Source organism: Grus americana, chromosome 12 (genome assembly GCF_028858705.1).
Source record: "Grus americana isolate bGruAme1 chromosome 12, bGruAme1.mat, whole genome shotgun sequence".
In the NCBI taxonomy this organism is placed as follows: domain Eukaryota; kingdom Metazoa; phylum Chordata; class Aves; order Gruiformes; family Gruidae; genus Grus; species Grus americana.
Window position 1 is genome coordinate 8,369,186 of NC_072863.1, and position 27,008 is coordinate 8,396,193.

A 27,008-nucleotide genomic window follows, 5' to 3' on the forward strand; every position below is an offset into this window, starting at 1 on the left:
TTCTCCTCCCATCACCACCGTGATTGCTGCATTCAGAGGAGGAACTGAAAATAACTGTGGGAAGTACCAGATGGCAGCTGCTGAATGCAGCGTGCCGTCTGCCAAGTCCTTCCGAGCAAAAGAGCGCACATACTGAATGGGAACGAAGATGCCATCATCGGAGCACGACGGCAGTATGGCAGTATGAGGAACACAGCACTAGCCTGAGCAGAAAAGCAAGAAACACTCTGCTCTGGACAAACAATATATATACACACACGTATATATAAAAGCCTACCTAATGTAGGGAAGTGGTGTGAAACTTCCAAACCTCTATTCATACTAAACCATTAAAGGCAGATTGCACTGATGGGATAACTGTGTTTATTGCAGAACAGCAAGATGCCTACAAACCCAGGCACGCGCATTGCTGTGGTGGTGTAAGACAAAACAACGGAGCAGGACAGCTGCTGTCCCCCAGCCCTCTGCCCCAACGTCATCATTCTTCCACCAGCCGGGGAAGAGAGCAAGCACCTGCATGCCCGGCTTTCAGCGCGGGTGAGTGGGGTCCAGGATAAGACCCCAGCCCTTGGGCTGCTCAGGCACTTGCTCCCTTCCCCCGGGTCTGCTGCTCAGCCGGATGGCAAGGACGCGGCATTGCCAAACCTTGCAGCGATGGCTCAAAGTGTTCCCACGTCAAGGCAGAATCGGTGATGCCTTGTGTCCTTGCAATAAGTGACACGCATTTAAAAACAGCAGTATTTTTCCTCCCCAGTGTCCAAACCCACTTGGCTGATTCACCAGAAACACGAGTTTTATAAAACACCTTGAAAATTTCCAGCTGTGACATGCACAGGACCAGACTGTTCCAAGAAGCACTACATTTTAAGAGCATTTAAATATACGGTTACACGTCTTTTCAGACCTTATAGATAAATTATTTAAGTATTTTCTTTTAGGAGGTATGGCAGAGGGAGACAAAAATAATTTTTCAGTATTTTGAAGCAATAACTTGACTAGAATTACAACACACACTAGTAAGACAGATGTAGGCAGTACAGCTTGGAAATCTTTGCTTTGGCCCACAGAGGAAGTCAGATTATATTACCATGTGGCCTCAAAAATCAGAGAATTAAGGGGTTTGTGGATGACTAAAGAAAACTAATTGGAGAGGTATTCCTAAACTTAAAAGATAATTTTGCAGAAATATTAAAAATGAGTGATTTTTCAGTGGTTACCTATAGGAAGACGGGATGTTGGTCTACCTTTTATTAATTTAATTAAGATGGATCCTCCTGTACGTGATCTCAGGTGGTCTAGCTCATGTATATGCTAGAGCAAGTTTGTATGATAGGATTTTTTAAAATTTTTCTTTTAAAATCAGAATCATAAGCATCTAAAGTTGCTGAACTCGAATTATTTATAAAATTACACAAGGTGTTATAACTGAAGTAGACCACTGGCAGCGTAGATATATGGTGTAAACAGAGCCACAAACACACCAGCTAAGGATTTGTCCTATAAATCACAAGCCCTAGGATCTTGAAAGGTCAACTTTTTCCTTAAGCAGCTGTGTGGAGCTGTCAGATAAAGTTAATTGTGCTCCTTCATATTAAACTAATGTATAGCTAACGAAGAAGGAAAAAATAAACTGAAATCTTTTTTATCCTTAGGATTTACAGTAAAGGATTACATATACAAACCTAAACACCAGTCACATGAGGCTTTACTCACAGTAGCTTCAGCAAACGTATTTGCCAAGGGCAAGTGGTGAAGCAAGGTGGGGATCTGACCGCGCAGGATCGATGCACAGTTCATGGCTGCCACTTCTGCTGCATGGAGGAGCATCGAGATGACCCTCATTTAGCCATTCTGAGGTCAGTGGGATGCAGTTACCTCGAGCAGAGGGATTTTTTTTGCTTGTTCTGGCAACAGCCCTTCAAGCTCAATAATTTAAAATTCAACCACACAGAGTTTATTTAGAAAAACAACCTTTTATACCTGCAGAGAGCCTGGGAAAATAGACCATTCCCACCTCCAGCTTTTTGCTCAGTGGTATTTTAATCGCATCCAGTGAGGACCCAGATTTCCTCCCAGATCTCACGTTAATTCACTGTTATCGAGAGAATGATTATACATTATGAGAGAGCAAACCAGAGCCTTCGGGCATATGCATATTATATAGTTTCTGAAGAATGCCCCTGTGAATTGCAAGTATGGTTACAAATTACTGGACTTCCAAAACATAAATATGATAACGTGCTTTGCTGACCTGTGGTTGTCTTGAAGTCTCTTGCCCATGGTCTAAGACTATTTTAAACAATATAGAGATATCAAATCAAGATAAGAAGCTGCAGCACTGAATTTATGCTAACTGCAAACCTGCAGTTATCAGTTATTAACCTCATTGATAAGAATTGTTCTTCTCATCAAGAGATGGTAAATGAAAAAACCCAGAAAGATTAAAAGGTGCTAAGAGTCCTTTTGGAGAGGGCTACATGAAAAGCCTTAAGTAGACAATATTTCTTCACAACAAACATACTGTCAGGTTTAATACCACAGCTATTAGAAGTTATTTACTGACTAGAAAAAGATGATTTTTCATTCCCTAAATAGTAAATAGTACACGTATTCTTCCAACTGAGAGGAAAAGCACAGAATAGCTGCAGTTCATTTCTTCTTGATTCACAGTTGCAAACAACAAAAGTTCACAGCAAAAACTTCCTCTTTCAGAATAAAGTAGAAACATCCAGTTGCTAGAAGTACAAATCTCGTCTTCTGTCATGAATCTGAATACCTGAAAGACACAGCACTATCAGGACAGTCAAACAGCATAGTCCATGCAATCTCTTAGGATGTTGTGCAAACAAAATTGCACCTTTGGGTCTCTTCTGATGCAAGGCTGCCCTTAGTAGAATAACCAGAATGACCCATCCAAAGTATCCCCAAAATATTGCACATCAAAGAACCAACACCAGGGTATGACACAGTCTCAAGAGACTAATAAAAGCATGGAAGCCTGAATGCTTTGGGCATAATTTCTTAGAACAACTCTCCTAGCAGTGTGGTGGGTTTGTTGGTGAAAACTGCAGTGGTGCTAGCACACAGTCTGACAGGGACCTCAGCCTGAAGCTGGGTGCTTGAGATACCAAGCAAGGGGTGTCCTATCTTTTGGGGATCTGAAACTTGGGGAGTCAGTGCAAAATAGGCGTGAAGCAGCAGGCTGATGGTATAACCACAAAAACTAAGGCAGATGGAGTTAGAAAATCATATATGTCATTTTAATAGAATGTTTTTTCTTCTCTCTGTTGATGTATTTATGGGAGATGGTGTGTCTATCTGGGGGGAAAAACAAACTTTTGAAACACAGTCTGGAAGCAAGTAAGGAAGCATCTTTAATTCTGCATGCATAAGCAAGGCAGCTATCCTTCACAGGCAGGCATCGATCTGTTCCAAACCTGCTGGTTTCATTACTCACCTGCAGTGGCATGGCTTACGCTGGGATTTTCTGAGCCTTGGTAAGAGCTTGCTTTCCTCTCTTAAAAAAAAAAAAAAAAACTGAGATGAGCAGAGATTCAACATAGAGCTAAAAGTAGACAGCAGATCCTAAAGAAACCTTGTGCTTTTGCAGCCCAGCCTATAGCACAGGTGCTGGGAGCTCTGTGCTGTCTGGCACAGCAATATACACTTCCATAAATATAAATATCAGCTGTTCTTAAACATGACACAGCGCAACGAGAAGTATATTTAATAGATAGAGCCAAGAAACAGGGACTCCCACAGCCAGACTGGATGCACACATCCTAAGGACTTGCCAAAGACTCCCTGTGAACACGGGCCAGCCATTTCTTATCTGTTCCTTTTGGGTCGCTTGATAAGCACATGTATGGCATTATAGATGTGGTGCTACGAGGATCCCCAGATATTCAGAAAGGCCCTGTAAGCATCCTGAAAGAAAAGGCTTTAACTGGTGATGGCTGGGGAACGTTGAGCTGTTTAATTTCCTTTTCAATTTTTCCCCACTCGTTTTCTTTCTGAAATTTTGAAAAAAACATCCACTGTTGTTAGCACTGCTTCACTTTTTTGATCTCAAGACTAGTTTCAGGAAATATCTCCTTTGGGCTCCCAAGCCTTAATAGGCTCACATTGCCCCCTTGGGGGAAGAAGGGCACCTAACTTAAATTAAATCCTAGAAGTCCAGACTTTTAAAGTAATTAGACTGTCATTTACTAGCTGCAAAAAGTCTAGGGTGCGTGCCTGTGCAACACAGACACACAGTCTCAGCTGAATCTACCTAACTGCGTACCACAAGCAGAATGTTTGTATTCCAGCTGAAGACATACACACTCTCCCTTTTCTATGCACAGACACAAACAGGCATTAGACACTCTAGCAGGAATAAGTTAGCAAAACACCTGTAGTCAAGGTCCTTGTAACAACATAGGTTCACTGTAGCCTCAAAAGAGGAACTGTGGATAAGTCTACTTGCAGATATAAGCAGTAGTTTCAGCCCATGTTCTGCCAAATTCCTGCTGACGCAGATTAGAACCTGGGTAACCAGTAGGTATTTCACAGCTGTCTATTTTTCAAAACCTAAGACTCGGGATCGCTTCTTCACCGGCCTGGTCCTTTTTATCTAGGAGCACCAGGTGGGAGACACTGTATTTTTCCAGCAGGCTCCCTAAACATTTTTGCAACTCTTGAAGGTCAGTGCCAAGCTGACTATCTGGGTAACACCCAGGAACAGCAATGCAGGTGTACCCTAACAGGGCACCAGGAAGCCTCGTCCCAGAGAGCTTCTCAAAGGCAGAAATTACTCACAAGGGAGCAATTTTATCCAGCAGCCCTAGATGCCGTGGGAACATCAGCTCCCAGGAAACAGACATCAGTCACCAGCCATCTCTCTTCTGTGTGCTAGCACTACACAGGATTGGGATTCCTACTAACTGTTCATAATAAATAAGCAACAATCATTGCTCCTGCATGGATTGCATTAGCTCTGGGAAAGCTACTGCAGAGAGCAATCGCAGCCTTTGACACGCAGGGCAGCAGTGCTTCATGGCAGGCAGCAATTAGCTGGGAGACAAGGCACGGCCGGCCCATCAGCCCCTTTACCCCAGTCCTTCCAGCTACAGACAGAATGGGGAGGGAGAGAAATCCCTGGGCTTTCTGCTAAGGGCTGCAGTTTCACCTCCTGTAGGCAGACATCAGGAAGATACAGTTGCTCAGGGCTCTTACCTGGCCACCCCTTTCTGGTCATAATACAGGAACATCTGGTACACACCACACCTGCTACCTACAAGGTAGAGATCCTGATAGCACTGTGAATAACATTTATATTCACTTAAAATATCTCCCTACCGTAAGCCAGAAGGTAAGATATTGCACAAGTGGGCAATGCATATTTTTTGATTAAGCCATACTATATAACTAATCAATCCCAAGTATCACACTACACATCACGGGTTGTCTATCAGAAAAAAATTTCTATGAGCTGGGCTGACGATGGCTCCAATTTGAGAACCTTAGGAACAGGCTGTGTTATTTTGCCTCTTTACATAATGTGCCATCAAAGAATAAAGTGATAGTAAGTATTTCCTTACCTCCCCCAGGAGCTGAACTTTGACTTATATTTTGAAACCTAGCAGGTCCAGTCATACAAGCAGAACTTGAGTGTTGCTTCATGGTACATTCTTGCATGGATGTTAAGCACCTTTCCTGTTGCAGGAGACCAAGAAGAGAACTGTATTTCCTGTCAGAGATTGGTTCATCTACCACGTGCAGGTCAGGCAAGGCATGATGATATACCGAACTGGTAAGGCTGGGAGTCCCAATTGAAGGGAAGGACCATAAATCTGCAGGTTGAGTTGGATGACTCCGCAGAGCTGGTGGCTGGTACTGGCCTGCCATACCCGCAGCAGAAAAATTCAGACCAGAATTTGACATGCTTGTTGCAGAAGATGACGGATATGGTTTGGAGCAATGTGAAGAGAAATTCCACTGATGGGGAGACATGTTATCTACTTAAAAAGAGAAAGAAAGCATCCGAAGTCTCATCAATTCTTACTTTTTTCCAAGGCAAATTCCAATGGACTTCTAAGGGAATGCTACCAGATTGCATATCCCTTTTTACAGGAATAGATATTCACTTCAGTGCTGCTTCTCTTAAAAATCAGCCACAAATTCATACTAAAAGCAGACTAGCCACCACCACCAATACTTTCACATAAATATTACATGTGTTTTCTTACCGGCCACTAGCATTAAGCAGGTTTTTAACAATTGAAAGCTTAGACAAATATATTTTTGCAAAGATGACAAAGCGTCGTGCACTTAATGCATCTGACTGTGACGGAGACTCTTGGCTGGGAAATGAGGACCCAGTCCTGCCAACAGGCCCATGGAGAGCTTGGGAAGCACCCCAACAAGCACAGGGATTTACCCAGGAAGTCCCAGCTATGTAAGCCAGGGCTTTTCAGGTGTGATACTTTGCTTTCTGTTTGCGCACAATTCCAAATTTAAGCACGCTGCATCTTAAATTCCTTAGTGAAAGCTAGTCACCCCCCATCTAACACCACGCTCATGCATGGAAAGCAGCTCACCATTCTTCAGCACAACAGTCTCGCCTTTGTGCTTTGTGCTCAGGTCTTGTGGGTTCTTGGCATTGCTTAGAGCTCTAGAAAAATGTTCATCTACCACACTGTTAATATCCCCTTGGAAATATGTAAATACAACACTCTGAGACCCCCATTCTGTTTTCACAGGTTCTTTGCTTTTACATGGCTTTGGAGAGAGCTTCCTTGTTTCTTCCATTTTCAATAACCAACAGCCCCTGCCAAAAAACCCAAAAAACAGACCAGTCAAAGAAATACTGTTCAACTTAAAGTATTTCATATTGGAAGCACATAATAAGGAAATCAGTAAAGAAAAGGTGTGTGGAAGAAGCAGAAATCCAGATAAAGAATCTAATCTTACTAGTAACAGTTCTTCTGGCCCTACCAGTTTCAGCAGGAAGATGGACTCACCACAGACTGTGCACTTTAAGTATAAAACAAAAGGAGAAATCTTTCAATAAATACGTACTACATTTTTCAGAATTGTCATGGGAATGCATTTTTCCCCAATCAGACGACTTGAGTCCAATTAGTCCTTAACTCGTTCAATGCACTATCTTAAGTTTGATATAACTGTACAATATGCAACTTGAGTAAGGGATACTGCATCTTGAAAGCAGTGAATGGCTCAGAGATGCAGAGGGCCTGATGGATACCAAGCTGGTATGAGTTACCTGTCAATGCCATAGTATCGGCTCTATTGAAGAATAAAACAAACACATCTGTCCACCAGCTGTCATTTCTCACCCTTACTTCATCCTTCTTTATACCCCTGGGCGTAGGACCTAGTACTGTGCAAATATGCCCTGAGGACGGAACTGTGCTGAAAGAACTGAAGCACTTAGGCAAATAATTCAGAGGTGGCATTAACGCTGGATGAAGTTCAGGATGAACTTATCAAAAAGCTTTACCCAATTCTAGTTTTTGCACTGTTCAAAAAACATATTGACAGAGAAAAAAAAAATAAAGAAGAAAAAATATTCATTGGTGCTTAAAATAACACTAAATTTAGATAAGGTAAAGTTTGAAGTACCTTGATCACTGTCAACACAGACCTCCACAAGGAAAAGACTTCTGAGTAATTAGTTTCCTCACCTGTTAGAAAAAGACACTCAGATTGAATTACTGAAAATTCAAATTATGGCAAATTCAAGTTAAAAAAAACAAAATCAAAACAAAAACCCCTTTTTTGTTTGAAATAACTTACCTAGGAACATGGTGGGTCTGCCAGTTGCTTTAAACTTTGGTAGCAAGACTGCTAAAACACACACTGTGGCTCAACCAGAAGATTTAAGGCAGGAATTACTCTAAAATAGTTTGCAGGAAGTCAACAGAAGACTATAAGACTCCTTTTTGTTCTCCTTAAAAATCTCTGCTGCCAGATAAGGTAAGAGTAGGACAAGGAACATCACTGCTTACCCTGAAGAAGCATCATTTTTATGCATTTGTGCAGTTGCTGGCCACAGGGGAGCTAGTTCTACAACCGGAGCTTGTACGTTCTGCTGTAATCAAAATCATATTTAGCAATGCTCATGCTATGAATGCAGTGAGAAGTGCCTGCTGTTTCTATTCAATTTTCCAGCCTTATTGTCAGCTCATCACACTGCATAGCACAATTGATTTACCTTGGTAGTAAAAAGGCGGCTGTTATTTTTCAGACAGGGGAACCTTTGGCCGATAGCCAGTTGTATCACGCAAAACCTAATGAATCATTAGATTTGTGTTTCCAGCCAACTAACCCTGCAATACACAGTGTTGCTTAACCTATTCCGATACATTTATCTGATTTCTTTTCTAATCATAAATCTCTGAATCCTCAGAAGCTTCCTAATAAACATTGCACTCATTTGCGTCTCAAAGAGTATCCTGAAGTATCTGCAACGGCTGCCTCCAAATGGTCTCTCAGTGTTTCTTACACATGAAAAGACTGTTCAGGATGCAAAGCCAAGTATTCAGACATTAAGAAATAGGAGGATTAAGGTTATCCAGCTGTAATCTTTTTATGCTTAAGCCTTCATCTACAAACTTCTTGTCTATGCTTAACATTTGCTTCTATGTCTCGTTTTGCTTGTTACCTCTACCTCCCCCCGTATTCTCTGCTCAGTTCTCCCCCTTCATAGTCCCTTGCTCAGCCAGCCCTAACACCCTGTCGTCAACTACTAATTTATGTTCAAACTCAAGAGTTCCTAGTCCTCATCTTAGGATTTCTATTGCTTTGCCCTTCTTGCATCCTTTCGCCAGCTCCAGCCTCCAGTCTACCTAAACATAGTGGTGGGGATGGGACACATGCAGGTTGGTTGCCAGGTAGGAAACGCAAGGGCCTACTCTGTAACAGTCATCTGATTCAGAAGACAATCTTTCAGAACTTTAAAACTGACCAAACTTTCCCAAACACAGAAAACAAACCAAAAAACCTTCCTCCCAATTTACACCTTCCCAAGGGCCACGAGGGGAGCAGGAACTAGCACAACTCAGCCAAACAACTGGAAGAACAAGCACAGGAAGAGACTATTTTTGCCCAGCCTTGTTTTAGAAAGCAACCCACTGTTTAGGTTAAGAAACTTTCTGGTTGCTCTGCTGGATGCCAGCGTTTGCCATTGTAAATTCCAACCCAAGCGGTGAAAGCTTGGCAAAGTCACCAGCGACCATAAGGCCTGAGAAAGGACTATATCGGGCCATCTCGACAGCAAGCAGCAAACCAGCTCTTCCTACACCGCTCCACCACTACGTACCAACATACAATTTACAAAGCATTAGCTCTGGCCCAGAGGTCTATTTTTCCTGTTCCTCACTCAGTGCAAGCCAGCCATTGTGTCTTTGTGCCACTTTATTAACGTGCTTAACTTGCTCGTGACATTAATTGTAAGCTCCTTTAGCACTGTTTATTGGTGCGCAGCAGCTGTTATGCTTGTGTGAATTGTGACCACAGTAGTTAGAACACTAGAAAAATAATATATATTTTCTTAAAGAAAGAATGGTCACATCTATCTTTTTTTCTGCATTTCCCTTAAAAACCTCTTGTGCTTTCCAACAAGTAGTCACAAGAAGGCTGGACATAACCTAGGTCATATCTCAGTCCTCTCAGTGATCATATGCACATGAGGAATCTAATGTCCCGAGAGTCAGGACTTAGATTTGGAGCACTGTGGTCTTCGTTACCTCAACTTCCCATTCTTCTGTCTTCCAGCAGGAAGTCTGCAAAAAAAGGCAGAAATCCTTCCGATTTGCGTCTGCCACAAGCTGCTGTCAAAACATAGAAGTGGAGCTCAGGATGAAATGAACTCAGCTCAGCTCACCTCACACTACTCTCAGAATGGGTTAATTACGGCTAAATAGTGCAAGTAATTATCCAAGTTATTTGTCCTTCAGGTGAACAAGGATGCATGGTTAACAGAGGTTTAAGAGCCATGTTGTTGACTACTCACCACAAGTGACAATACTTTACAGTATTTTTCACATTCCCCACCCATGCTAGTAGTATTAATTTCCCATCACTATAGCGTCAGACAGGGAACTCTGTTCTCTGTTTCATGCAGCCCAAACCAGATTTAAAAATAAATAAAATTAAAAAATTTCCACTTCCCAAGTATTAAGCAATTATCTGCCAAGTAGGCATTCTCTTTCATCAAGTATCTTTCAAATAAGGAAACATTTGAAGAAGTCAGTGAACACACGTTGAAATTATCATTTAATTCTCCTACCTTAACTCACTGTCACGAGTTGTGTGACACCAGTAAGGTTTTCCAGATGCGGGACGGTCATGCTGTGTCCAGCAGTTTGGGATCCTTCCCCCAGCAGGCTGTGTGCACTCTGCAGTGACTGCAGGAGGAGACAAGCAACGTTCATGAACTCCCTACATGCTTTCTAGCCTCTAGCTGCGAGTGAACTAGGCGTTTCCTTCAGCCTATCTGCTAAGAATGCATGAAATGCACTCCAACAAGTCAACCAGGTTAGGAGGTTTCAGGAATGAGGAAAATAAGATTGTAAGTAGGTTTGTGTTTTTTTTATGACAATGTGTACACAATAAAGAAGACAGCGTCTGGACTTCGGAAGAGTTGAAAGTAAGATGATAAACAAGTTATGGCAGAGAACCAAACTTGGCCAGGGTCAGTGAGGACTTTCCTATGCCAAGTTATAGCATATTCAGCATTAAGTGTGTAACTACAAACATCTGCAAGGAAAAGATTACCTGTCTCCATCCCAGTATAAGCTGAATAACCAATTCTCTCTCTCCTCTTTGCTGGATCTGTTGAAATAACTACAGAAATCTTCAGAAAATATTGTTCTTGTTCTGTAAGGGCTGTAGCAAGAAACAAGTAGCTTGGGGTTTTTCTGTAGTAAGTTAACCAAAATTACCAAATTGCAGCCATTCCAGAAATGCTGGATCAGGGTCATATTTGCCAGTCACAGCTGGAAAAACACACTGGGGAACTCGAGTCACCAAACTGGTGACATTATGTCTTTTACTCAGTAGTTCAAGAGTTTGTTTACTGACCCAGTCAGAAAGTAGGAGAGCACAATCCAATTCCCTCTGCCTAAATACACATGAATCCGCCCTCTGCCATCTCCCAGAACAACTTAACTACCAGGCTGTGAGATTTCCTGGGATGGTGCTTAGCCTTTTATTGGCACAGTCTTTGCATAAACACATTTTCATTGTGAGACAGACTGGATTCCAGTCCGTCAGCAGGGCAAGTGCCCTCAACATCTCACTCACACGTTGATCCCCTTTCCTGAGCTGTTTCATATAGCAGAGATTTCTTCTGCTGAAGCTTTTCAAGACCTCATTCAAGAATTTCCTCTTAGATTGGTGGTTAAAGCACTTAAGGTTGTTAGATGGCATCAGTTTAAAGATCCAAGGTGAACACCCTAAAGAACTACTGGGTAAAAATGGGATTATCACCCCTGTTCCTTTAGAGTGTAGGAATTGAAACGACTGATTTCCAGTGCATTTTAAGCATTCAAAATGTTAAGCTTTGAATGACCAATAAATAAATAAATCTTCATTTCTGAGAATAAAAACTGAAATTCTGCTTGTCCTTAACAACTCCCCCCCACCCTCAATTGTAACCCTGCTGTCTGCAGTCAGTCATTCCTCCTGTTACCATGCAAGGTACATTAACACACCAAACCAGAATGAAGTCGGAGACAAAACCCACAGAGAGGGAACAAATGCCACATCCCACTGTAAACACAGTTCTAGCAACTTGTCTCCTGGACTCCAGTTGGAACCCTCTGGAACATTAATACATATGCTTTATAAACTGAAGTCGCTGTGTATCAAATGCTACGGTTATCTTTTACTGAGGAAAAAAGACAAATACATTATCTCAAAACTAATCAGAAAAGACTTGTTTTGGTCACGAGTTTGTTTATTAAAAAGGTAGTATAAAACACAACCCCTTTAAGAAACAAAATTGAAGACAAATCAAGGGATTCTCAGATGCTGTCACAGATCTAGATACTATTCAAATTTTTTTTTAAATGTTGGTTTTCTAAAGGATAAGCGAAAATGATCAATTTAACTTAACGAAAGAAAATAACCTGTCAGAAAAATTCCAAGTCAACTTACTGAAAAGTTTAATCTAACAATATACTTTCATATTACAGAATGAGCAAAAAACAATTTGCTGCAAAAGATTTCATAGTTCTATAAATATTTGACAGAACTTTCAGAGTATCCTGACAGTAAGACTTCAAGCCTTGTATAATGAGCACTAAAATACACACAAGTCAAATCAACACAAGTACACAACTTACATAATTCATTTATCATACTGCAGTATGTTTCCTCAAATTCAGAAATAAAAATAAGAATTTAAAATCCAATTAAAATCTATAGGTATGTATCTTTTTTTAATTCGATTAGGTTATACAGTTCAAGAATTCAGGGTATGGATATCGATTTTAGTGGAAAATTTAAAGGCAAGTTTGAGTTTCTATGAAGCATCCAATACCTTTAAGTTTTTTTAAGTGAATTAAGCTAAGTATTTGTAATTGTAAATAGAATAGCCTTAACTGAATCATGTCTAGGACAAGTTTTAGCTAAAAATGCACTGCATTTAACATACTAACGATTTTAAGTGAATTGCAATCCTTATACAAAACGTAAGTTGTACGAGGGACTGAAATTCAATTAAAAAAGTAATTAAAAAAAGTCAGCAGGAGAAACAGATAAACATTTTGATGCAAAATGAAACTAATTCTCTCTTTACAGCTGTATATGAACATTCGAGAACCTGCTACAACTTACATGCCTTTTCTTTTGGGGCTTTTTGTTTCCAGATGTTTACCTGGGCCATGCTCCTCAAACTGTGAAATCTCTGATGGATATTTGTAACTCCGTACAATTACCTTGCCAGCAAACCACTCAATAGCATTTCATGGTAAAGCAAACTACCAATCTTGAAGCTAAGCAACTGATTTTGTATTGTGTGGTTAAGAAAGTGATTATCTATGCTGCAGTACGCTGAAGTACCAGTTAGTTAATACTCTTTCCCTGCTGTTCTATTTAAGTGGCTTCACATCCATTTTATCACACTATGCAAATTAATAGCAGCAGCTATTTCTCTAGTTCAAAACTGAGCAACCACGATTATCCACAAATTGTTTCAACCTGCTGCTAGTTACTGTTTTCATAATATACGGAGGGAAGGAGACAGCTTTTCTCCAATGAACCTCTCAGCAAAAGGCTAGGGCTAAAGGAACATGCAGTACACTGGAACACTGGAATGGAACCTAAGAACAATTTGAAATTGAGCAAAAAGTTTGATTTTGTCACTTCTAATGAGCAAGACAAGTCATTAGAAAGCACGCTTAATTAAAGAACAAATATAGTGAAAATTTCACTGGGGTTTTAACTTCTTACCAATTTATTTATGATGCTGCTCAGTCAGAAAAAATTAAGTTTAAAAAGCAACTCAGCTTGTTCAGCTTCAGATTTGTTAAAATTTGGTATTAAACATTACTGTGCTATACTACAAGATTTTCATAATCATACTTCAAAATAGTAATTTAAAATTGTGAAAAATTTTAGTTCTTGTTCAGATTAATTTATAAAAAATTGCATCATTTAAAAAATAAAACATCAAAATAATTTGGTCTCAATGAAAATCTGCTGAAAAGAAAGTCACAGCTGCATTAACCTCTCCACAGATTATTACATGCCTCAATAACTCAATGAATAGTTTATAAAAATATATTTTTACATTTTACTGGGGAATAAACAGAGGTAGACAAAAGGAAAATACCAGTTTGAGTGTAATGCCGCACTTCAGAACAACATATTTTCATGGAAAAAGTTTTTATTTTCTTAAAGATCCTAGTTAATAGGAAAGCCAGTAAAGCATTTGGTCTCAGTCTTTGTTGGTGCTCTACTTCAGTGTGAAGTCTAGAGGAAAAGGTGAAAAGACTAACATCACGTTTGACTTTTGAAGCAAGCCAATCAAATTTGTACATCAATTGGAGAGAGGAAGGTTACTGCACATACAATGATTCTTTATTTTTCAAAGTCTTTTTGCAAACACTAACACTAACCTTATTTTTTATATCTGATACCATGATAAGGCTTCATAGAACTGTACAATATTTATACATTTGTCAATAGTTCCCTGTATCAGTTGCAACTGCACTGTAAAACAGGTGATTGAACTGTGTAGAGTGTTATATGACTAGGCTCTCAAAAAACCCCAAACAAAACACAATAGTCTAACAGATCTAAAGCCTGGAGTCTAGAAGCTGGAAGAAAAAAAAAAGTAGCACTGAAAGCAATACACACCACACTAAATTACACTTTTCATATGCCAAAACTTCAAGCACTCAAAGGTCTGTGGTGCTTTTTACCAATAAAATAACTAAGGCAGAACCAACACAACCCAGAGCTGTAATACAAATATGCTGCTATGTGCAGCTACAAACCAGGCAGTATTTCAGATTCCGCGAATTGTTTAGACACCTTTTTTGCTGAAATGTACATTTTGCACACTTGTAAATATGAGAAAATGGTATTTCTTAGCTGGCAAGAGTTACAGCTCCTCTTTATAATGCAACTCAAAACTGGAAATTTGTCATGCCAGCTTGCAACGAGCCCACAGACTTTTAAACCCTGAATTCACCTATCATCTCTGTTGTAAGACCAGGCATTTTGTCACAAAAAGATATAATTTATAACCACAATGGCAAGCTGTAACTTAGATGCTCTGGTTGGCGTAGCTGCCCATACATATTGATTACTATCAAAAAAAGCCCAAACAACCAAAACAAACATAGAGTATCATAACGACTTCTGGAAAAAATATAGATGGCAATCTCGGAGCAAAAGTTTGAAAACATCAATTTTCAGAGTATTCCGAACACTTCAGGATGGAAATATAATAACTAGCATCTATGGTTTCCTGCAATCCATATGAATTAAAAAAATTCAGAAAGATCCTTCTTACAAATGTGCACTAGTAACCATCCATATGAACAGCGTGCTATGAATTTAGCACCAATATTTTAATTGTTTAGTGCCTAAATCCATATTCTATCCTTAGGTATCAAAAAAATGGGATTCTAAATTAAGAACAACTATGCCCAAAACAGCTCTCCCAAAGTTATTTTTGAAAGCCTGCCACTTATTAAGGTATCTAAAGTTAGAATGTCTTCTAAATCCTTCTTTTGGAAATATTTCTAAGAGGGCTAGCATTTGTTTTTTCCATATAAAAGAATATTATTTGAAAGCATATTTTCAAGTTTCTAACTTTTGCACAACAAACTGTATTTCAAGTTGCCAAAAGCCTTAGAATTTTATGAAATATGGGAGATCCTCCCCACTTTGGAGAGCACGTAAGGCTAACCCAAAATGTTGACGAGAACTCACACTCATCATTCTAACAAAGTTAAACGAAACCCCTTACTCTAATATTGAAGTAAAAACTGAACAGAGCCAACCCATCAATCAAAAGCCTGTTTTGCGTACCTACTGCACACAGACCACCAGAGTTTAAGATCAGTCTTATTTCATTATGGCCTAGAACGTCTGTGCTCATGCATTTCTAGTCTTCTTGACGTAATTCCAGCCTCAACAGATCTAAGCATCAACAGAAGATCTAAATGGGGGAAGAGGTATTTACTGAATGCTGCGATTTCATAATCTATCTTCACTCAGTTTGCCTTATGTTGGCTATGGCAACCTTGTTTGTTCTCCACTTCCTTTACGTTTTTAACTTGGTACTACCCTTACCATTTGCTGCTTAATGCATAGCAACATACTCAATGCATTCACCCTATATGTATCACAGCACCTGTTCCATAAAATGATCCGAAGTACTCAGGACAAGAGTAATTTTTAAGGATGAGATACCAAGTTCCAAGGGGTACAGGAAAATTAACAGTAAAATCCACAGACCTTGTAATAGCTTTGCATTACTTAAGTTACATATAGTTACATAAACTTAAGGGTTGGAACATATTTCACACTTACATAATGGAACACTGACAAGCATAGAACAGAAGAAGCCTGATGAGTTTACTGCATTCTTGGCAACTTGAGTTACTTTACCTGAACAGCCAATTAATACAAACTTTTTGAATCTCATTAAATACTGCTTTTAATGAAAACTTCAAAGCACACAGCTGATGACATTCTAATATGCATATATTCATATGAACATTGTCTGCAGTCACCCTGAAGAGAGGGATAAACTCAAACATCACCCTAAAAACCATGCTTTCATAAAGCATTAAAGATGTTATGTATCTGCTTCAACATCACTGCCTGCAAGGCTGCTGTCTGTAGATGGAGCACCATCTTCATTAATACCCTCACCATTATTCTCCTTCTTATGGGCTTCATCATTTACATCCTTAGATGTGTCATTAGCTTTTGAAGGTTGTCTGCCTTCAGGCAGTTTAACGCTACTTGTTGCGGAATCCGAATCAGATGTAGGTTGCTGCTCCTTTGCATCAGGATCCTCTAAAAATGATCCCCACACCTTGAGCCTTTCTTCCCTTTCTCTTGCAGTCTCCTCCACCTATTAAAAATATGTTTGTACGCATCATTACAAAACCATGCTTGTAAAAATGTGTATTTACACAGATAAAGTTATACACTTATATTGCAGTAGTATCTCAAGACTTCCATAGGTCTCGCTGACTGTGAACTACTGATCCGTACATCCAGTGACTAATCCTCCAACTTGGCATCTCCAACACACAATTTCTAACATCAAACAGGTCCTTTAAATTTTTGCTGAACTGAATAATTAAGGATGATCTTTCTGAGACATCCTAGCAGTATTTGACAAGAAGCACGATGGGGCAGGGGTGGGAAGGGTACGGGAACACCAAGCACTTCTCAAATTAAAACAGATTTTCAGTTTGGAAGAAATATTTTATGAAATAGGACCACAAAAGGCTACCTGATAATCCGTTACACCATCCCATGTTTCAGCACTCAGCTGACGGCCACCAAACCACCTTCCATTTAGAGTTAGCTTGCACAGATCAGCTTCTGTTGCTTCTTTAAATGACACAGAAGCCACGCCATCAGGGTGTCGCTGTAAGGATGTAAGGAGAGACAACTTTCATTTAATAGTTTTCTAAATAGTGTATTTATTCCAAGATCTTTTAGACTGTCTTACAAAAATCCACCAGGATATAGCTCCATCCTGATCATACACAATCACATATGAAAAACTCAATTAGCAAGTTTACACATTTTGTTCTATAGGTACTCAGAACAGACTTTTTGAACACAGAAAACAAGCATTTCAGCTAGTTTAGCCACAAATAAATGTATTTATAAACTTCCAAACTTGTGACATGTATCCAAGTTATTGGAAAGAGTTATGAGTTTGCCTTCACGTAGGCTGAAATAGATAGGTGCTCACAAATTAATTTCCAAAACAGCTAATTTTAAAATAGTGGAAGATTAGGTCAAGTTTCCAGCAAATAAACACACAAAACCAAGTAAATGCTCCACTCATATTTAAAGAATCCTAAACGTTTTGCACATTTACACATTACAGCAATTCTGCCAACACAACCGGTAAAAAACACCTACATCAAATATCAGAACCTTCTTCACTTGACCGAACTTTTCACACTCTGTCCGCAGATCTTCTCTGATCTCATTTAGCACCAAGGGATCCTCCTGCAATGCAATCACAGATTAAACACAAGCACTTCTCAGCTTCGTTTTTGCTCAATCACCAATGGAACACATTTGCCAATCTATTAAAAGTTCAGAAATTCAGCTGTTGGCAGACAGCTCTTATTTGAATTTAATAAATGTTACTTATTAATAAGGCTTTTATGCTGGCTTCTCCATTCTAACACAGTTACCGTCTACTCCTCTTTCCATCCCAAAAAGGAATATTGTCAGGATACACACAGTGAAAAAGGCCGATCTGAAAAACACGTATCTTTGTCTTGCTTTTTGGAAATAGATGAATGAATTTTAAACAGATGCTCGGCACAGGGAAGAACCCTGCCCAAACAGTAAGTTTAATTTTGTTCTCATCTGCCTAGAATTTTGCTAAAATTTTTATGGCAGAAAGTTCAGACAATATTAACTATAACAGCACAATCTACAGTAGCAAACTGCATCTTCCTACCTCAAAGTCCTTTGGGTGAAACATATTCCTGATAATAACGATGCGTTCATGTCGCATTCGAGTTGCGCCATCTTTCTTCTCCGGCCTCCAATCCAGCTGTCTAATGAAATGAAGCAACAGTAAGAAGATATTGTTGCGGCTCTCTTCAGTTTCTACAAGTATTTGTTGAAAAAAAATCATTAATTTGGCATTTCTTGCAATACATCAACTAAAACATGTATTTTGACACAAAGAGTTAAGTTACTTTTCTAAAAACTGCGATAATCATCCAGTTTTACCACTTCTACAAAGCAGTGGAGGTTTTAGGTACTTAAATGCTCATAGAGGGAATATAAATTATTTTAAAAATCAAAACATTTGCTTAAACATTGAAAAAACAATCTTCAAGTTTTAATTTCTTCCTAATATCAGCTCAGATACAGGAATCACCTGCTGCCAAGTATAATACGAATGTCAGTATTTTACCATTTTTTAACTTATTTTGTAAAAAAGGAGATCCACGATTCCCTTTAAATAGAAGTAGTTAAGTTTTACCAAACAAACACGCAAGAACATCTTGAGTCTACACAGGCATTGGTGCAAGATGTGTTTTGTTCTACGGCGTACAGAGCCACCACAAACAAGCAATGGAACTCAGCACATCTGTTCTATGATTTTGCCTTCTCATGAAAAATGATACTTCTGGTAGAAATGTCTACTTCATATCTTATCACAAAAAACAAAACAAAACAGACACATTCACTTACACTTCTAAATCTCAATATCTTATATTTAGGAGGAAAAAAAAATCCTGTTTAAGTTCCTTCTTGTATCTGCCACTTCACCTGAAGAAAACTTAGATTTCCAGTGAAGACAGTAGCAAGTAAATTATGCTCTTCCACTCAAAAGGAACACCAACTGAAGTCAGTTTATTGCCGTCAAATGCAAGTCCATTATTTTCATACTTCTCCCTCCACACTGAAGACTTCTTATAGCAAGAACTGGCAGTGTATCTCTGAGGCAGATACATTTCAATCTACTTTTATTTTTTAATTGATGTCAAGTAGACTTTGCTCCCTTTAACTACGGCAAAATACTTCTGCATTACTATTTAAAACATTTAGTGAAATGCTGCTTTTATTAAAATATTAAGAGTCCAATATACTTAAACTTCTTTCTTCTTTAATCCGCATCTTCTTGGTTCCAAAAGGCAGAAGAACAACTTTTAAGTGACAAAAGCATGAATCTAGGTACAATTAAAAAAAACAGCGTATCTTATACCAGAGAGAGAGGTCTGGGGGAATCTACAGAGATATTTTAGTATTTGCTCCCATGGAAGCTAGCACCTCTTGCCCTTTGCAACTATTAAAGTATGGTACAAACAATAAGTGGACAGCCAGAGTGTTATTACCTTATAAAAGTAATCCTAGATACGTTGACAGGACTTGCACACTCACACACTGAGGAAAAAAGTCTTTTCTCCCCAGAGTTTTAATATTTTCTTCTGTAACTGAAAGGACCTTGGTTCACTATGCATTATTTTAATGTGTCAATCAGGAAGAAGTTCATTATGTCAACCTTTAGGAGTTTCTCCCCTCCAAATGTGTATTACTTAAGCTATTTAGCAGTCAGATAGGACTTCAATTTTTGCATAACTCTTAGCATTGCATTTGAAAGAAAAAGCAGCACTTTACTAATAGCACTTAGAACTCAAGCAATGTTTTACTGAAATAAAATATACAAACTTCTGCTGTTGAGACAACTTCTTCTTGTAGTCTTTACATTTCTTCTTCTTTTTGCTTGCATCATACTCCCCCTTCAGTTGAAACTTTGCAACTTCAACATGCAATTTATAGCCTCTAATTTCTGCCTCATCCAGAAGTCTCAGTGCAAGTTGAACTGATTCTCTCTATTTGAAGATAAAACAGAACACAAGCTTTAAAGCACATGGCGTAGTCAAATTACTCCAATAACATTTAAAAATATTGTGCAAAGAATCAATTCCCTGCCACTAAAAACCATAATGCCATATCTCTTCCAAGTCTCTTGACACACAGCTGGTAATGCTTTTTTCATCAAAAGCGAGTATTTCTTCACCACTGTTACAGCACATTAATGCTCCCAAAAGCAACTGCATACATTTCATTCAAATACATCACAGACTGATCTGTAATGGTCAGGCAAGCTGATTTTCTATAGAGCTTCTATCACTCTTCCAAGAACAGCAGATGTTCAGACTAACTTTTAACATTTTCCTAAAAGTCCTTTAGAGTGGAGACTGTCTTTATACTTGTGCACTGAACAGCCCTAACTACTAAAATTACAATACTAGCACAGACTTCAAGGCAGTTGATTTAGTATTGCCTGGAGCTTCTTGCAGAATTGAAGTAGATTGCACTTGCAAGCACTAACTTTCCAAATGTGAAACACATGAAGGAAATAGCACTGCAGCCTAAACTTTTCTAGGTTAACACAGAACGCAAGAACAGTTCGGAACCTAACCAGTCTCAACTAAAAGCTGTAAATACAGGACTACAGTATGTTCCTTCCCGCCTCGTTATTTCTGTGTTCTTTGCCACACAGTGGCCTATTTACAAAGTAAAAGGTGACGAGGTCCCCCATTTCACCCCATAATCACTGGCACCCAAGACAGGAACATGTAGAGACACGTTCAGCAGGTATTACGGACATTTTCAGGGGGAGCATGGGGGTGGATGACAGGAAAGGAATGAGGTGCACAAGCAGATAAGTAGGAGTTTCTGGAATAAATCTTTAAAACAGACACCTAAATTCTAAGTTATACTTCAGATATTTCAAGAATCTTCTGACTATGATTCTGAAACAGTGGCCACAAGTACCTTCAGCAGGAAGGAAAACTGCATTTCAGTGCACCACTGACCTTTAGATAGCAACAGAGACCATCTCCTTTAAGATTTCCTTCCTTATCTTTGTACAGTTTGATTTTGTGTTCTTCTGTCTGAGGATCTCGCATAATAATGCCACATTTTGACATGACTTGTATAAATTCATCTTTTGTAATGTCTGGAGGTAAACCTGCAAAATGAATTAAAACGGAAGGCTTGAGTATGTTCATTTTTTTTAAAACCTCATTAGAACAAAAACCCCACAGTGTTTCTTTAAGTAAAAGGTATCAATCTTAAGGATGAAATCCAACATATACCGTAAGAAACCACTGCCTTTGGGACCAATGTTTTTGATATTACCTTTCAAACACTACTTCATACCAATATTTTGAAAATCCTTTTACTTTTTAATAGGTATAACATACAGCAACATCTTTGTGCTCCCTAAGATGCAGACCTAGAGCTTTAGCGCTATACCTGATACGACATTGCAGTGGACACAACGGCCTATGCAAACATAACTATCCTGCCTAAGTTTTAAGTTCCACTGCACCTCTACGTATCAGAGACAAAAAAAACCCCCACCCAACCTATAAACAGATGACTATTTTCTCCATCCACAAATTCAACAAAAAAAGCAACTGATAACGTATGGAGTCCTTAAAGTCTGCACTTTGAATTGAGGACAAGAACAAAAAACAAAATGGAGGAGAAAATTATGTGCATATTCCATGCTAGTTTGGCCTGGGTGTAGATTTTTCAGAAATCAAGTGTGCAAATTTCTGTGACTATCTTATTATAAACTTGTTCTCATTATCCTATTCCTTAGGAGCTCACAGAAATTGTTTTCCTTTGCTGTAGCTTGCTTAAAAATAAATTAGTGACTTGGCTGACACAGTTCACAGAATATCACATTTAAAAGACAAAATCACGGAATATGTCCCTTATATTACTTTCCCACATCTGCAATTCAAAGGTCACAAAGACATTATGCAGTCAGGAACACGACGCTAAGTAGCTTGCAAGTCATAGACTGAACAGATAATATTAGAAGTCAGTGAGACATATACAAGTCTCTTTTACCATCTTCAGCTCAAAGTAGAGAAATAAATGCTATTACTTACCAGTCACGTAAACATTTGTGTTTCTGTCTTCTTCAACATGAAACCAACCTAAAAGCAAGAGTTTTAATTCAGTTACGCCAATATATTAAACATGGGAGCATCCACTGATGTTCACATTCTGTCAGATTTCTAAGCATTTTTGCTTGCTTACAGGAAAAGCTCTGAACACACTTTAATTTGGTTTTTTCTCCCCCATTCTGTATATGGACTTAGTAGGATACCTATGAAGTACCATACAATTTCAAATCATTCTGGAAACTTCCAGAACCTCTCATATCTTTGCTGTACACGATAACACCGAACAATTGCCAGTTTCCACTCGGTACTATTCAGGCTGCAGCCCACACAGAGGGAAACCGTTTGTCATTTACCTGGCTCAAGCTTCCGTTTTTCTGCTTTTTGTTTTGGATCTGTTTGTTGTGGTCCTTTCTCATTTGCTGATGGTTGCGTTCCTGATGTCTTAGAACTTACTGGTTGCTTACTTTCAGTTGCTGTGCCAGAAGCAGATGAACTGTCTATATCATCTGCATTGAAGCCATAGTTGGCATGATATGTTGCCAGGAAATCTTCTGTTATCTGAAAAGAAATTAGGAAAATTAATTCAAAATTTTGAAGAACTACAAATTCAGGTTTGTGTTTTAATGTTAGGTGATGGTCATTTTCTATTCCAGCAACACAGAAAATAACAGTATTTTAAAAGTGTTTTTAATTCATCTGTGTAAAACCATACATACAACAAGAACAATCAGTTCAGGCATTAACTGAACTAGATTAATATGCTAATTCCATACAGCACATGAAGCTTTTAAACAAACATTTCACAAATTCTGCCTTTTTCCAAGCAAAGCTTTCTGTCTCCACATAAATTTGACTTGCATGAAGGACAGAAACCAAGTGCTCCTGACCACGTTGAAAAGATAGTGACACTGAAGGTAAGCCAACAACTTATCCACAGGTGACAAATGACTGGCATTTTTAGGCATCTGCCTTTTCATAGAGACATTTTCAGAGATGGCACATATTTCTGTTGATAGACAATAAATATTGCACTTAGACGGAGACGTATCTTAACACACTGTTTATAAGGCCATACACTCTACTTTCTATCCTACTAATAGATAAACAATTAGCTTGCTCTTTTCCAGAGAGATACTACACTGGGATAAAATACAAGATTGCCTAATGTCTACTTTTTAGAGACCAAAACAAAAAAACCCTACAAATTACACCCAGTATTTCCAGCCAGATAAATTTTAATACTAGCCACTAGCAATGACATGCAGAAAGATACCATGTCATAGCTGATTTTGCTAGCATCTATGAATTATTTTCTGAAGTTACATCTTCTGAAGTGATGTATTCCCAAAGCTGAGCCTTAACCTTTGAAAGTTTTATCTGACTCTGACCTGTGCTGCACTTGCTTCATCTGAATTCAAAAGGGAACAAAACTTAATGTCATTAAGCTATTGTAACAGTGTGGCACAATGAACAGCAGTGTCAATGATAATAATGCAATCTCCTATCTTCCATAGTGATTTGCAGTTAGAGGTTTCAAGTCTTAAGCTTTTATTATGACAAATCAAAAATGCAGAATTGACAGTAACAGGCTTGTCACAAATAAAGCAAGATGCTGTGGAGCCCCATATAACTTAAAAGTTTAGCATGAAACAGCTCCGACACTAAACAACATTTGCAAGACACCTTGATCAGGAATGTAAATGGCTGCTCTTACAGACGTGACATAACACAATGTCAAGAGAAAGGAAGAGTACAACCACCTCTGGTGAAGAAGACAACTGTGTTCTAATCAGGTTCATTACATTTGACACTAGCAATCTCAGCAAATCCTTAGTTTCACAGCTGATGAAATCCAGAGAATTAGAAGCTTTTAAACTTTCTGGTGAACAATATTATTCATTTTCATCAGAGAACTTACTGATAAATTAGTGATTAAACCTGAAATGACAAGACATCTTCCTGCAGCAGACTTTTTAAACTTCAGAAGAAACTGTATTCCCATGTAAAGCTAAATTTATTCTTAACAAATTACTTACCATGGACTGCCAAATTTTGCCAGTCAATAACAAAGACTTTTTTTCCATAATATGCTATCATACCATACATACCATTACTTCAATTTAAAATGCGTTTTTGCAAGCATAAAGGAATTCATACAAGTATAAAGGCTTTTATTGGAACTTATATCATACCAGGCCTGCACAGAAAACAAGCACTCACAGAATTTCTTACTTGGGGCTTCAATCCAGTTCTGGTGGAGAACTCCATACCCCCACAGTTGTACAGTTTGGGGCAATTAAGCTCATAGGAAAAGAAATACAATACTATAGGACATGCTAGTATGTAATTAACCACTGGTCACGCTGAAATGGAAAGGAATAGATTAACCAAATGAAGAACAGATACCCTACACTGACAGAAGACATCCAGCGTCTGTTTTTTCATGGCAAGTGATGAAGGAAGGCAGATGAATTCAACATGCGATTTTGTGCTGTCTGTGAAGGACTATAAAAAGCTTGTATCCATCAATACAGCACCATTGAAAAAACACTCCATTAAATAATACACAAAGTTGCAATCACTTTTATTAAATATCTGGCTGTCTCCAGTGTTTTCTGAGGAATGCTGACCATTAATATCATTAACGTTTTGCACTGCATTGAAATATGCTTTAGTAGAAGTTCAACAGGCACTCTATTCCCAAAGTAGAGTACCAGTGCAATACTAGTCTGTAGATGATGATTAGACCAGTTAGAATATTTTAATTTTTTGCCAGAGAACAGAGATAAGGAATTTTATTACTGCTTGTGGAGCAGAGAAAGAACTACAACTTCTGGCTCCTGCAGTCTTTTAAATCTACTTTGATAAAACGTTCTGTTGAATAATCGCCAGCCAAATGAAGTAACCTGAGATACGGTATCTGGCTCAGTGACCTACCTTATGACACATAGTGCTTCACAATCAATCTTTACCAACGTCTATTATATTTACTACTGAACTTTGCTGTTCCTATATAATCTGTCCAACCCTTAATGCTATCTCCTCTCCAAGAAGGAAATCTGAGGTAAGAAAGGCATTTAAGAAAGACCAATGCTCCTGAGAAAAAGAGATAAATTTAGAAAAAAAAAAAAAGTGAGAAAAAAGGGAAGGAAGAAGGGGGGGTGGGGAAAGAAGAACCTTTTTAAAAGTTACTGTGCTTACTGGATATAGCACTCCACAGGGAGCCAGGGATACTCAGTTCTCCACTGCTCCACTTTGTGAGTCTAGATTTTTCACATGTTTTTACCCCTCTGTAAGCCATCTGCTACATGGACACCTTACTAGGTTTACACACATATAAACTTGGCACAACAGGCTTCATTCTCACTCAGATTCTCTGAACTGCAATGAATTCAGAGTCACAAATAAGAACCGGCACAATACATTTATCAAGTATATGTATAAAATGTCTTGATATTTGTAAATTAAGTAATTGTGCTCATTGTTATATGGTAACAAAACTACCATTTCACTTGCAGATCAGTAGATCGGCTCAACACCTTAGATCTGTGTTCCCTCCCACCTTGAAGAACCACATTGTTACAGCAAATTCATTTTTTATACTTAAAATATTTAATTTAAAAAAAAGTTTAAAAACTGTAACATGTTTCCATTCCACGGAATGCCTCTAAACCAAATAGACTTAATTTTCAAGTGCATTTCCAAGAACTAAGGAAAGGGAACAAGACATGTTTACACACACATCATTTTCAGATAATAATAATAGAGGAATATACTATTCCATTTTCACCTAGATCTCTTAACAGACTAGTTCACTTCTTCACTGCCAACAAAAAGATGAAGATTACCACAGCTACTGTAATAAATCTAAGCATGTCAAAGGCAGTACCAGTTCGTTAAGATCCACAAATATAACTGTGACTTCATGCCGGGCCCGAGCCATTCTACAGATTCACAGCCAAGGAGAAAAGCCAACCTACAGCTCTGCACAAGCAAAAAGCAGAAAGCAGCCGGTGAGGTTACAGATGGAGACAACGCCAGCTGCCGTGGTTTTGCCTGCAAAAAAGAGTGTTTCAGTGCTACAGGCTTTGCAGCAGCCATCTAATTTGCTGAATCCAGACAAGCGAGACACCTCCGTGGTGAGGAGACCCAACACCCACTGTTCTTCATTCTCACCCTTCCTCGGGCAAACTTCGGCACGCCACGGGGAAAGAGCTGCCCCGGGGCGCTGTGCGGGAGCAGGGAGAGGCACCCCGTGACGCTCCCCCGCAGAGGGCCGCAGCCAGGCGAGGAGGCCGCTCCTCACCGCGGGAAGGGGGGAGGGAGCACCGAGCGGGCCCGGCCGCCCGCCCTCAGGTAGCGCTGAGGCGGCTCCCGCACCCACCTTGGGGAACCAGGCCTTCTTCTCCCGGTCCCACTCGTAGGCAGCCCCGTCGGCCGGGTCCACGTAGGTGAAGGGATCGGACTCGCCCTCACCACCGCCGGGCTCGGCCTCGTACTGCTGCTGGAGCTGCAGCTGCCGGTAGAACTCCTCGTTCCCGTCCTCGCTGCTCATCCTGGCCCGTTCGGCGGGGCGTGGGGTGGGGGAGACGCCCGCACCGGGCCTAGACACCCGCACCGCCGCCGCCTCAGGCGCCCGCTCGCCCCGCCCCTCTCGGCGGCGGGGCCGGGGAGCGCGCGGGCACGCGCAGCCGGGAGCGGCGGGCGGGTGCGCGCGGGGCCTCTCCGCCTCACGCGGCCGGTGACCGTCCCAGAGCCCCACAGCGCGCAGGAGCGGAAGTGACGCCCCGCCCGCGTACGGGCTTTTTTCCTCCCTCCCACCCCTTTCTACGC

The 27,008-nt window shown here is 39.6% G+C and overlaps 2 protein-coding genes across 7 annotated transcripts; both read right to left on the minus strand.

Moving 5' to 3' along the window:
* Positions 1 to 414: 414 nt before the first annotated feature.
* On the minus strand, positions 415 to 10,465 carry VGLL1 (vestigial like family member 1). 6 transcript variants are annotated; one of them, XM_054840032.1, is made up of 7 exons: positions 10,295 to 10,465; positions 9,753 to 9,788; positions 7,627 to 7,688; positions 6,582 to 6,811; positions 5,583 to 6,002; positions 3,458 to 3,517; positions 415 to 2,776 (listed from the first exon to the last, which is right to left on the minus strand). In XM_054840032.1, exons 4-7 carry the CDS (start codon positions 6,790 to 6,792, stop codon positions 2,736 to 2,738), a joined length of 732 nt encoding a protein of 243 aa, XP_054696007.1. In that variant the 5' UTR covers positions 6,793 to 6,811; positions 7,627 to 7,688; positions 9,753 to 9,788; positions 10,295 to 10,465; the 3' UTR covers positions 415 to 2,735. The 6 variants fall into 6 exon arrangements, with proteins under 6 accessions (XP_054696007.1, XP_054696006.1, XP_054696004.1 ...); XM_054840031.1 differs by having other exon boundaries at positions 7,801 to 9,788; XM_054840029.1 differs by having other exon boundaries at positions 9,753 to 9,836.
* A 1,684-nt stretch (positions 10,466 to 12,149) lies between these two features.
* Positions 12,150 to 26,919, minus strand: HTATSF1 (HIV-1 Tat specific factor 1). Its single transcript, XM_054839298.1, has 9 exons — positions 26,560 to 26,919; positions 22,529 to 22,733; positions 22,158 to 22,205; positions 21,069 to 21,223; positions 19,915 to 20,078; positions 18,191 to 18,290; positions 17,638 to 17,727; positions 16,994 to 17,131; positions 12,150 to 16,606 (listed from the first exon to the last, which is right to left on the minus strand). The coding sequence occupies exons 1-9, from the start codon at positions 26,728 to 26,730 to the stop codon at positions 16,325 to 16,327; spliced, it is 1,353 nt and encodes a 450-aa protein (XP_054695273.1). The 5' UTR covers positions 26,731 to 26,919; the 3' UTR covers positions 12,150 to 16,324.
* Positions 26,920 to 27,008: the final 89 nt, after the last annotated feature.